General features: G+C 39.7%; 1 protein-coding gene across 12 annotated transcripts in view; it reads left to right on the forward strand.

The window, feature by feature from the left end:
* The window catches only part of caska (calcium/calmodulin-dependent serine protein kinase a), a 462,337-nt gene that overhangs the window by 154,858 nt on the left and 294,417 nt on the right, over positions 1-13,062 (forward strand). For all 12 annotated transcript variants that reach the window (XM_073045522.1, XM_073045523.1, XM_073045524.1 and 9 more), the window contains exon 5: positions 1,427-1,499. In XM_073045522.1, the coding sequence (XP_072901623.1) occupies positions 1,427-1,499 (73 nt within the window). The remainder of the gene's footprint in view (positions 1-1,426; positions 1,500-13,062) is intronic.

A 13,062-nucleotide genomic window follows, 5' to 3' on the forward strand; every position in this document is an offset into this window, starting at 1 on the left:
TCTATTAGGTCTCCCCTCAGCCTTCACCACTCCAGAGAATCAGTCCAAGTTTGCTCAGCCTTTCCTTTCAGCACATCGTCCAACTCAGGCAGCATCCTGGTAAAGCTCTTTCGCAACCTTTCTAAAGCCTCCACATCCTTTTAATAACGGGATAACAAAAATTAAATGCAATACTCCAGATGTGGCCTAACTAGAGTTTTATAATCATGGACAAAATTCTTATGGGGTTAGCAGAATAAAATTAACTCATTTATTTGACTTTTAAGATATTTAATTATTTTGAACAGTGTGTGTTTGGTCTGCCAAAATGTTTTGTATTCAGAGTTACCTCTCTTGTCTTGATGTGTGGAATATTTTTAAACTGTTTGATTTGAAGTATGACTTACTTTTGGAGAGATGTATTTTGCAAGATAATGTTTTGCAAAAGGCAAGTATTAATAACTGGGGTTCAAGGTAATAGTGCTCAAGTATTTCCAGCTTAAAAACCTAGAACAGGGTTCCCAACCTTTTTTATGCCATGGGCCAATACCATTAAATGAGTCTGTGGACCCCAGGTTGGGAACCCCTGACCTAGAAGAAAATTTTACCTATTCATGTAAGAGTATGTCACTACATAGAGTAAGAGATGTTCATCTACATAACTGACTTTGGTAAGAATTAAAATGAATTTATTAGTGAAGGGTTTAGTAAGTTGTTAGTAAATGGCATAGTCGATTGCTCCCTGGGAAAAGTAGGCTGCAGAATTCTATCTGGATTTAACATAGAAAATCGCTCTTGGTGTACGTAATTTTTCTTGGGGTAGTGTTGCTAGAATTTTCTTCGGCACAAGATATTGAGATCATTAATGTTCTTGATGTGATTAGTGATCTTAATGTTTGTCATATTTAATGACGTAATTACTGTTGCTAGTATAAATGAAACATAACGCAAATCTTGTAATAGTTGGCATTTAACAAATTACTGCAACAAGTTTTAATACACTTGTTTTGTCTCTAGATTTATACTTAAAACACAAAATTTGGATTTGCACATACATTCATTTAAGTTTTTCATTCCGGTGTATCTTCATGTGGTTATTGTGTTTGGGCATGGTACGCTAAATTGGAGTAATCACACCTATGACACAGAATAATGAAAACTCGAGATATAATTTTCTCTGCACGGAGACCAGATGTTTACCATAGTGAAAGAAAGAAAAATGCTGGCACTGTCACTAACTATACATTAGAGATGCACAGATCCATGAGTAGAGGAATAACATTGAAATGTGTTTCCTGTCAATCTTCCCTCAGGATACTGGTATGTATAATTTTGCAGATATATTCAAGTAAGCTTTCATAATTGTGAAATCTGTTTTAAAGTCACAGCTTGTTTTGAATTCACAGCTTAACTACTTAAGTATTCTAATCTATTTTTGTATTTGTAGTCACTACATGCGACAGATACTAGAAGCACTACGCTATTGTCATGACAATAATATCATTCATCGAGATGTGAAGGTAAGTTGATTGCCTTTGTGATGTTGTTCTGGTTGTGTTTTAAAAATAAACACTGAGTTGAGCTGTAAAGAAGAAACTGAGTAAATTTTCTCAAAAGCAACACTATTTCTCAAAAAGGCTTGTAATTCTTGTATATGAAATATCTATACTGTATTACAAAAGTCAACAGCTGAGTGGAAAAATGGTTAGGTATGATTTCAAGCCAGGGTCAGTTTCTCCCTTGTTGAAAGCTTTGTATATGGATGTAATTATGTGTGGAGCTTGCGTTGTAGAAACTGTGCTGATCTTGATTGCAGCTTGATACAGTTGTAAGTTATTTGTTGCGGATTCTCAACAGCTTTGGCCTGGCTTAATAAACTAGTGTTTGCTATCTCACAGTGCAAATTAAGAAGCTGAGGAAGTGAAGCATAAAATTTTGATTTGTTGCATGTAGTAATGTGAATTGGTATTTGGCTGAAATTGCCAATGATGGCTACCTTTTATCTAAAGGTTGTTTGGAGAAATTTAGAGTCCAAGTCATAGAGAAGTACAGCACAGAAACAGGGCCTTTGGCCAATCTAGTCCATGCAGCAACCATTTAGACTGCATGCTTCCATTGACCTGCACCGAAACCATAGCCCTCCATGTCTCTACTTCCATGTGCCTGTTCTAATTTTGCTCACATGCAGCACTTGTGCTGGAGGTCATTCTACACTCTAAACTCTCTGAATGAAGAAGTCTCCCCTCATATTCCCCTTAAACTTCTCACCTTTCACCCTTAACCAATGACCTCAGGTAGTAGTAGTCCCACCCAACCTCAGTGAAAAAAGCCTGCTTGCATTAACCCTGTCAATGCCCCTCATAATTTTGTATACCTCTATCGTCGTCGTCATGGCTATCCCTCGAGGTCGAGGATGATGATCTTCGTTTTGTTGATCGGCCCACAGAGCAAAGACGCCTGTGCATGTATTTGTTTACCGTGTACTTGATGTTGCACTCCAAGAAGCACACAATACTTCAGAAATCAACCAACTGATTCCAGTGGCATGGAAACCATGACGATTGGAGCTGATGGATTTGTTGCAGCCTTAATCTGCCTTCACAACCATTGAGTTTGAAGTAACTTTGTCCGCCTGTTCCACCGTTGAGGTCTTGGTTGGATTGTTCTTTGTCAGGGACCTCACCCTCGACCTTACTGCTGTGGGTGACCCTACCAGGAGCATAGCTCCAGACGGCATCGCTCTCAGGATCTCAGGACCACACAAGCTTTTCCACCACGACAAGCTGACAATCTACGGAGAAGCATACCTCTATCAAATCTCTCAATCTTCTACATTCTAAGGAATACAATCTTAACCTGTTCAGTCCTTCCTTATAACTTGCATCCTCCAGACCCAGTAACATCCTTGTAAATTTTCTCTGTACTCTTTCAACCTGTTTGCATCTTTCCTGTAGGTAGATGACCAGAACTGCACACAGTACACCAAATTAGGCATCAATATCTTATACAGCTTCAACATAACATCCCATCTCCTGTACTCAGTACATTGATTTATGAAGGCCAATGTGCCAAAGGCTTTCTTTACGACCCTATTTACCTGTGATACCATTTTCAATGAATTAATACCTTTATTCCCAGATGCCTTTGTTCTACCACACTCCTCAGTGCCCTACGATTCACTGTGTAAGACCTCCCCGGTTGGTCCTACTGAAGTGCAAAACCTCGCACTTGTCTACATTAAATTCCGTTTGCCTTTTTCAGCCCATTTTTCCAGCTGATGCAGATCCCTCTGCAACCCATGATAGTATTTCTCACTGTGCATAACAACCCCAATCTTGGTGTCATCTGCAAATTTACTGAAATAGTTGACCACATTATCATGCAGTTCATTGATGATAGATTACAAGCAACGAAGGGCCCTGCACCGATCACTGTTGTACTGCACTAGTCACAGGTCTCCAGTCAGAGGGGCAACCATCTACTACCACTCTCTAGCTTGTCCCACAAAGCCAATGTCTAATCTAATTTACTACCTCATCTTGAATGCTGAGCAACTAAACCTTGACGAACCTCATAAGTGGGACCTTATCAAATGCCTTGCTAAAGTCCATGTGGATAACATCCACTTCATTGCCTTCATCCACTTTCCTGATAACTTCCTCAAAACTGTATAAGATTGGTTAGACGTGATCTGCCACACACAAAGCCATGTTGACTATTCTTAATCAGTCCATGTCTATCCAAATATTTATATATCCAGTCCCTAGGAATACCTTCCAATAACTTCCCCACAACTAATGTCAGGCTCACTGGCCTATCATTTCCTGGTTTATGTTTAGAACTTAAACAGCAGAACAATATTGGCTATCCTTCAATCCTCTGGTACCTCCACTGTTGCTAAGGATGAATTAAATATCTCTGTGAGGACCCTGGCAATTTCTGCACTTGGATCTGAGGAAACACCTTGTCAGGCCCTGGGGATTTATCCACCCTGATTTGCCTCAGGACAGCAAATGCCGCCACCTGTATAATCTGTGTAGGTTCCATGAAGTTGGTACCACTTTGCCTCACTTCTATAGACTAGTGTCTGTCTCCTGAGTAAACACAGATGCAAAAAAGTTATTTCAGATCTCCCCCATCTCTTTTGGCTCCACACATGGATTACCATTTTGATCTTCCAGGGGACCAATTTTGTTTCTTTGCAATCCTTTTGCTCCTAACATACCTGTAGAATCCGTGGGATTCTCCTTCACCTTGTCTGCTGGGACAACTTTGTGCCTTATTTTAGTCCTCCTAATTTCTTTTAGTGTTCTCTTGCATTTCTTAAACTTGTTTATTCCTACCTGCTATGCTCCTTTGTTTTCTCTCCTCAACTAGGGCCTCAATATCTCTTGAAAACTAAGGTTCCTTATATTTGTTATCTTTACCTTGTATCCTGACTGGCACATACAAGCTTTGTATCCTCAAAATTTCACTTTTGATGGCCTCCCTCTTACCAAGTACGCCTTTGTCGGAAAACAGCCTGTCCGAGTCCACACTTGTCAGGTCATTTCTGATACCATCAACTTTGGCCTTTCTCCAATATAGAATATCAGCCTGTTTTTCCATATTTACTTTGAAGCTAATGGCTTTGTGATCACGAGCTGCAAAATGTTCCTCTACATAATCTTCTGTCATCTGTTGTGTCTCATTCCCTAATAGCAGATCAAGTATCACATATTCACTCGTTGAGACTTCTACAGACTGATTAAGGAAACTTTTATGAATACATATGACAAGCTCGATCCCATGTAGTCCTTTTACAGTATGGGAGCCTGAGTCAATATGTTGGAAGTTAAAATCACCTACTATAACAACCTTGTGTTTCTTGCAAGAGCCTGCAGTCTCTACAATTTGTTCCTTTAAATCCCTCTGACTGTTGGGTGGTCTGTAATATAGCCTAATTAATGTGGTCATACCTTTCTTATTTCTCATTTCTTCCCATAATGCCTCACTGGATGAGTTCTCTAGTCTGTTCTGACTGAGCACTGCTGTAACATTTACCCTGACTTTAAAGCCACCCTCCTCCTTTAATCCCTCCTGTCCTGTCGCATCTAAAACAATGGAACCCCAGAATATTGAGCTTCCAGTCCTGCCGCTCCTGCATACATTACTTTGCAGGACAGTTCAACAATGCAGAAAACTGTCAAAATTCTAGGGCGAAAGTTAAAGTAAAAAAAAAGTTTGCATGCAAAAGTATTGGCAGACAAAAACAAGAAAATTCTAAACATATTCTGAGAGCAAATAAAAGGAAAGAAAATGAGAAGGGTAACAATTGTTTTTTAGAGACCAAAAACAAACAAGCCTTTAGCAGTTTTATAGTTTGAATGAATACTTTGCATTCCTCTTCATGAAAGAGAGTGATGACATAGATCTGTAAATGTAAACACGAGGAAATCTGCAGATGCTGGAAATTCAAGCAACACACACAATATGCTGGTGGAACACAGCAGGCCAGGCAACATCTATAGGGAGAAGCACTGTCGATGTCTTGGGCCGAGACCATTCGTCCTGACAAAGGGCCCGAGACATCGACAGTGCTTCTCCCTATAGATGCTGCCCGGCCTGCAGTGTTCCACCAGCATTTTGTGTGTGTTGCTTAGATCTGTAAATGATTGGCTTTGAGAGGTCAATCTTTAGAACTACATAAATGTCCAACTCAGATTAAAGTATTTTAAACTCAAAACCTGGGCAAAATTGGCAGATGCTCTGATAATATTTCAGTGCTCCTTGCTGTAGCAGTGGAACTGTGGACTGATGTGGCACTGTTCAGAAAGTGATTATGGTGGAACCTCACATAACATTGGCTAAGAAACAGCAAGATAACTGTATACATCCTGGTCACCACATGGCCTCTTAGAATGATGTCAAAGCACTAGGATGTAGAACATGTAACAGTCCAGCACAGGAGCAAGTCTTTTGACGAATCATCTCTGACACACTGGCTGCTGGAAGGATGTCAAGTAACTCCATCAGAATAGCTGCATCTTTCTTATTCCTGAATTCTAAGCATTGGCCTTGCTGGATGAGCTCTCCAAAATGTCCTCTGTGCAGCTATACCATTCTCCCTAATCTGTAATCAACTCCCCCACCTCTGTTACATTCCTTTCAGTCATGCAGGAAACATCTATACCCTAAAACATTGAGATGTTTGTCCTGTCTTGTCAATCAAGTTTATAGGCTACAATGTTGTAATTCCATATACTAACCTTGACTCTATGCTTATCTTCCTTACCTGTTATACTTAAACACTTCAGACCATCATTCCTGCTGTGTTATCTTAATCCTGCTTGCTTTTTCTTGACCCAACCTCTATCTTCTCAATTATTCTGTGGTGACCACCTGCTCTAGTTCCACAGCTTAAACCCACCCCACCCCAAGTAACAAACTTCCCAGCAAGGATATCGGTGCCCCGCTGTTTAGGTACAACCTGCCCTCCTGTAGGACCAACCTGTCTTGGATCAGATCCATGTTTCTGAAAGCCTCCCTCCTACTCCAGTTCTTTAGATACGCATTCAAATCCAGTGTTTTCTTATTTCTATCTTCACTAAAGTGCACTTGGAGTAATCCCCAGATTATAACTCCCAGTGGTCCTTACTAAATTTCTGCCTATTGCTCATAGTTAATATATGTAGGGCCCATTCTCTCTTCCTTCCTCCCTATGTTATCAGTACCAGTATGGACTTAAGACATCTGACTGGTTACATTCTCCTTTCAGAATTCCTATATCCTCTCACACACCTTTGACCCTGACATCAGGGAAACAATACATCATTCTAGAGTCTTGCTCAGGGCAACCAAAATGTTTTTTTTCACTACCATTTGCCTAGACTTTCCCCCTGGTGTCTGATACCATTGATCTAGCTATTGCTGTGCTCTGCTACAAAAGAGGCTCCAGGTACGGTTGGTAATGCAAGGTTGAGAAGAAACTATCTAGCCTTAAGTTTATTTCAGAACAAAGTAGATGAAGGGAAGATTGATTTTTTTAAATTTAAAGGCCCAGATAGAATCCACAGGGCTTATTTCCTCACCAGAAAAGGCAGTAATTATTAAATTAATAAGTAGGATAATTTGAGGGAATTTGTGATGTTTTTTAAATCAGTGAATGGTTAAGTTTGGAACTTGTTCTCTGAAGGAGTTGTGGAAGTAGAAACAGTCATAGCATTGAAAGCGAACCTGAATGAGCAATTGAAGAATCAAAGCATGTGGGACTATGAGTATGGAAAATGGGATGAAATTAAATCTATTTTTGGTCAATATGGATATGAAAGCCTTAAAAGCTATCTCCTGCACCATACCTTTGTGTTTTCAAAATCGGTTATTGGTGCTTTTTTATTGTTATTTTATTGAATAATTCTTCTCTAATTATTAATTTGAACATTATCCTTTGTACCATAAGAATCAAGTTTGAATGGAGTAGAATGAAATTGATACATGAACTGCTCAGTATCAACACCTGGTGACCAGATCTCCAATTACAAGCAGAAAGACACAAGGGATTCTGCAGATACTGGAAATCTGGAGCAAGACACTCAAAATGCTGGAGGAACTCAGTAGGTCAGGCAGCATCTGTGGAGGGGATTAATTAATGTTTTAGGTCCAATCGAAAGGTCTCATCCCGAAACAACATTGACCATTTATTTCCCTCTATAGATGCTTCCTTCAGCATTTTGTGCTGTTTGGTTGTCCTCGCTGCTCTTGTGCGTCTGTCCTCCTCCACCCATTTTCCCCAAGCCCAGCACTTTAGAGCTGGTTAGATGTTGAGTCATTTAAATTTTCAGGTTTCTTGAAGTCATGGAAACAATTCCAAATAACTGATTTAGTTTTCCTGTATGTTTCATGTTGATTAACCAGGTCAAATTGGCAGAATGCTTGAATCCATGGTTTAAATGTTGAATTTCTCTGTCTGCTGCTGAGTTGGTTCTTATTCATTCATCGTGCATTATTGCGAAAGTAAGCATTTATTGCCTAGTCTTGATGGCCTTTGAACTGGTAATATACGATGTTATTTGGGAGCCAAGCACAGATCTGTAGGTCAGATAGTATTAAGCTGATGTGCATATTTCTAAAAGACTTTAATAAAATGAATGGATATTTATAATAGTTTCATGATCACATTTGAATTTGCTTCTCATGATGAGCTGAGATCTTTGAAGTGCTTGAAATGTGACCACCACGCTCTGGTTTCTATATTGTAATTTACCTTTGCTGAACACCTTTCCAAAGGGAAATTTACGAAGATTGGTGGAGGAACAGGTATTGTTAAAGAAGCAGGAAGTCTGCAGAAGGACTTGGATTGAAAGAATGGGCAAAGAAGTTGCAGATGGATTATACTGTAGGGAGGTGTATGGTCATGCACATTGTTAGAAGGAATAAAGGTGTAGACTATTTTCTAAATGGAGAAAATTCAAAAATCAGAAGGGCATAGGGACTTCGGAGTCCTTGTGCAGAATTCCCTAAAGTTACCTTACAGGTTGAGTTAGTGGTAAAGAAGGTAAATACAGTGTTAGCATTCATTTCAAGAGGACTAGTATATAAAAGCAAGAGTGTAATACTGAGGCTTTGAGCCATTAGTCAGCCCGCACTTTTTTTTTTTGGCCCCTTATCTAAGAAACGATGTGCTGGCATTGTTGGTGCGGGTCCAGAGGTTCATGATTCTTGGAATGAAAGTTGACGTATGAGGAGCATTTGATGGCTCTGGGAAGGTTCAGTGGAGTTCAGAAGATCTCATTGAAACTTTTCGACTATTGAAAGGCCTGGTTAGAGAGGATGTTTTCTGTAGTGGATGAGTCTAGGACTAGAGGGGCTGAGCCTCAGAATAGAGGGACATTCATTTAGAACAGGGATGAGGAGGAATTATTTTGGTCAGTGGATAGTGAATCTGTGGAATTCATTGCCACAGACAGCTGGGAAAGCTAAATTTTTGAGTATATTTAGAGCAGAAGTTGATAGGTTCCGAATTAGTAACGGCAACAATTGTTGCTGGGAGAATGCTGCAGAATGGGGTTGAGAGGGATATTGAATTAGCCACGATGGAATGGTGGAGCAGACTGGTTGAGCTGAATGACCTAATTCTTTTCCTTTGTGTTATGGTCTTATTACCTTGGAGAAAAGTCAGCTGTCACTATAGACGCTTTGTGTGTGCTGCTTTTTTTTTTATAACTTTGCTGAACCATAGGCATATGGAAGCATTACTATGTTTCTGATACTTCCTTTGCTGGGCCTGTAATGCCTTCAGATGTAAATCGCAACTGCTAAGTTGTGACTTTTTGACTTTCAGGATATAAATTAAGATTCCACAATATTTTAATGATGATTATCTAGTCACAGTGGTCCTTTTCCCATCTCCCTATTGCAACCTTGTTTGTTATAAGGAAGATAGCTTATAATACCATAAGAGGACTATAGGATATGTGACCAATCTGCTTCAGCTAGCCTCTGCTCTGTGTAGACAGCAGCCATGATGACCTCAGATGATTGAAATCTCAAGTGAAGTTTTAGATATCATATTGTAGTGTGTTTATGTCTGGCCAGAGTACTTTATCTAGAACCTAGCAATCTACACCTACCACATTATATGGTGAATGCATGTAATCCTAAAATGAAAAGTTATGGCAAAGCAGTCCTTATTAAATGAGATTTAAAATGTATTTGTTTTGCATCTGTATTTACTTAGGAGATGAATACAGAGTCTATAGAAGTGAGGCAAAGCGGCATCATAGACCCTGTACAGATTACAGAAGAGAAGGTGCATGCTACCCTGAAGCAAATTAGGGTGAATAAATCCCCTAGACCTAACAAGATGCTCCTTGGACCCTATGGGAGACAAGAGCACAAATTCCTGGACAGAAATATTTAAAGCATCCTTAGGAACAGGAGAGGTACCAGAGGATTGGAGGATAGCCAATGTTGTTCCATTGTTTATAGCAGAAACAAGGAAATTGTAGGCCAGTGAGTCTGACATTAGTTATGGGAAAGTTATTGAAAGGTATTCTATGGGACTGGATAGATATCTATTTGGAGACTCATGGATAGATTAAGGATAGCCAGCATGCTTTGTGTGTGGTAGGTCATGTCAAACCAATCCGATAGTTTTTTGAGGAAGTTATCAGGAAAGTGGGTGAAGGCAAGGCAGTGAATGTTATCTACATGGACTTTAATAAAGCATTTGACAAGGTCTTAAATGGGAGTCTGGTCAGGAAGATTTAGTCGCTCGGCATTCAGGATGAGGTAAATTGGATTAGACATTGACTTTGTGGGACTTTGGCTTGAGAGTGGTGGTAGAGGATTGCCTCTCTGACCAGGGGGCTGTGACTGGTTGTGTACCACAGGAATCAATGCTAGGTCCTTTGTTATTTGTAATCTAAATCAATGATCTGGATGATAATGTGCTTAACTGGATCAGCAGATCTGCAGATGACACCAAGAATGGGAGTGTAGTGGACAGTGAAAAAGATTATCATGGGTTGTAGAGGGATCTGCATCAGTTAGAAAAATGGGCTGAAAGATAGTAGATGGAATTTAACGGAGACAGGTTTGAGGTATTGCACTTCGGTAGGACCAACCAGGGCAGGTCTTTTCTCAGTGAACAGTAGGACACAAGAGTAGTGGTAGAGCAAAGGGATCTGTAAATGCAGGTATATAATTCATTGAAAGTGGCATCACAGGTAAATAGGTTCATAAAGAAACCTTTTGGCACATTGCCCTTCATAAATGTAAGTACAGGAGATGGGATGTTATGAAGTTGTATAAGACATTGAGGCATAATTTGAAGTTATTGTGTACAACTTTGGTCATCTGCTTACAGGAAAGATGTAAACAAGGTTGAAAGAGTGCAGGGAAAATTTACAAGGATGCTGCCTGGTCTGGAAGATCTGAGTTATAAGGAAAGATTGAATAGGTTAGGACTGTATTCTTTAGAAAATAGACGATTGAGAGGAGGTTTGATAGAGTTATACAAAATTATGAGAGGTATGCATAGGGTAATTGCAAGCAGGCATTTTCCACTGAGGGTGGGTGGGACTAAACTTAGAGGTCATGGGTTAAGAGTGAAAGGTGAGAAGTTTAAAGAGAACATGAGGGGAAACTTCTTCAGTCAGGATCGTAAGAGTGCAGAATGAGCTGCCAGTACAAGTGGTGCATGTGAGCTGGATATCAATGCTTAAACAAAGTGCATAGCTGCTTAGATAGCAGGGATTTGTTGCAGGGGGGCGCTATGATCCTAGTGCAGGTTAGTGGGAATAGGCAGTTTAAATGGTTTTGGCATGGACTATATATGGGCCAAAATGCCTGTTTCTGTGCTATACTTCTGTCTCTAGTAAGCAGCATGGTAGCATAGTGGTTAGCACAACGCTTTACTGTTGCTGCCTATATGAAGTTTGTACATTCTTTCCGTCACCGCCTGGGTTTTCTCCAGGTGCTCCGGTTTTCTCCCACAGTCCAAAGACCTACTAGTTGGCGAGTTAATTGGTCATTGCAAGTTGTCCTGTGATTAGGTTCGGATTAAATCGTGGATTGCTGAGTGATGTGGCTCAAAGGGCAGGAAGGACGTATTCTCTGCTGTAATTCAATAAATATATTTAAATTATTTGCCAATGTATAGTTAACTAAAAATGAGTTGAAGAGTAATGTATCATTTTGTCAGATTTTTTAGATGTGAACTGAAAATCAATTCTGAGTAATCTGGCCACTTGTAACTCAATCAATTTAATTTGGGTGTAAGTGGAATTCCCTTTTCATTGAAATTTACAAGCTCCCTTTGACAAGTCAAACTTCAAAATAATTAGCTACATAAATTATGGTGTCTGATGTTGTAGAGAAGCTACAAACCAGCTTTGAGCGTTAATCTCCGTATTCTTCTGGTCTGTTTCAGTCCATGAACTATGGTACAATCAGATTTGTACTCAATACTATAATCCTATCCATCATTAACTCACTAATATAGAGTGGGTGTTGGGCTCCCCAAGCTTCATATTTGTATTCAAACTTCAATGTAATTTGCCTTGCTGACTTTTGGAGAACATTGGAACCAGGGGTATCTTGATCTTCATGGGCAACTGCAAAAGGAACAGACATAAATATTGAATTGTTACTCTAGCCCTAAAGCTCAAAATATTCTCAAGTTATCACTACCTCTGAGTGGAACGAGATGAGCAGGAATGACTGCCCTCCAGAAAGGAGAAGCAGAAGGGGCATGTTTGCCTTGGAGACTTTTTTGCTGTCAGAATAATCTAATACAGTATTTTAGTAACTACTCATGTAGCATAAGCAAATGTTGCTTACTGTTTCAATTTGCTCAGCAGAATTAGCACAATTCAATCATAAGTGCCTACATGCAAACTACAGAAGCAGTGAATGAGATCAAAGAGGAATTCAACAATGACCTTGAACAATTCCTAGATTATAAGAGATGGACTGATTTTCCTATGCAACTTCTTTGCTAGGATCAGACAGGACACAAGCCTCAGAGAAACTTTATTGTAGCATTACTGTTCTTTGATATCGTGGAGTATCAAATTCATTGTAGATCAGTTTGAGAATGGTGACTATAGAAGATCATTCTCTCTGCTGTCCAACAAACTGGATTTAAGTGATTAAGCATTTGGTACTTGTCTATTTGACTGGTGTTTGATTTTAGTTAATTATCCACTCATTCACAACTTTAAGTACTATATATAACAAAAAACCTTCTGACTATAAATTTACTATTTGCATTTGAGTTTCACTATGGAGATGTTTGGCAGCCTTCAATCACTATGATATTTCTGCAGTTCTCATTCTGCGTAAAGGTGTGGAGGGGTCGGTTAGTGGGTAGAGTTATTGAACAGCCTAACTGCTTGGGGAAAGTATGTTTTTTGAGTCTGGTGGTCCTGGCATGGATGTCACATCATCTCCTTCCTCTTGGGGGTTGGACAAACAGTCCATGAGTAGGGTGGGTGGGATCCTTCATGATGTTACTGGCCCTTTTCTGGCACATTTCTGTATTCGTGTCCTTGACGGCAGGTTAGCAAATGCCGGTGATGTGTTGGGCAGTTTTGGCTACCC

Source organism: Hemitrygon akajei, chromosome 5 (assembly GCF_048418815.1).
Source record: "Hemitrygon akajei chromosome 5, sHemAka1.3, whole genome shotgun sequence".
NCBI lineage: Eukaryota > Metazoa > Chordata > Chondrichthyes > Myliobatiformes > Dasyatidae > Hemitrygon > Hemitrygon akajei.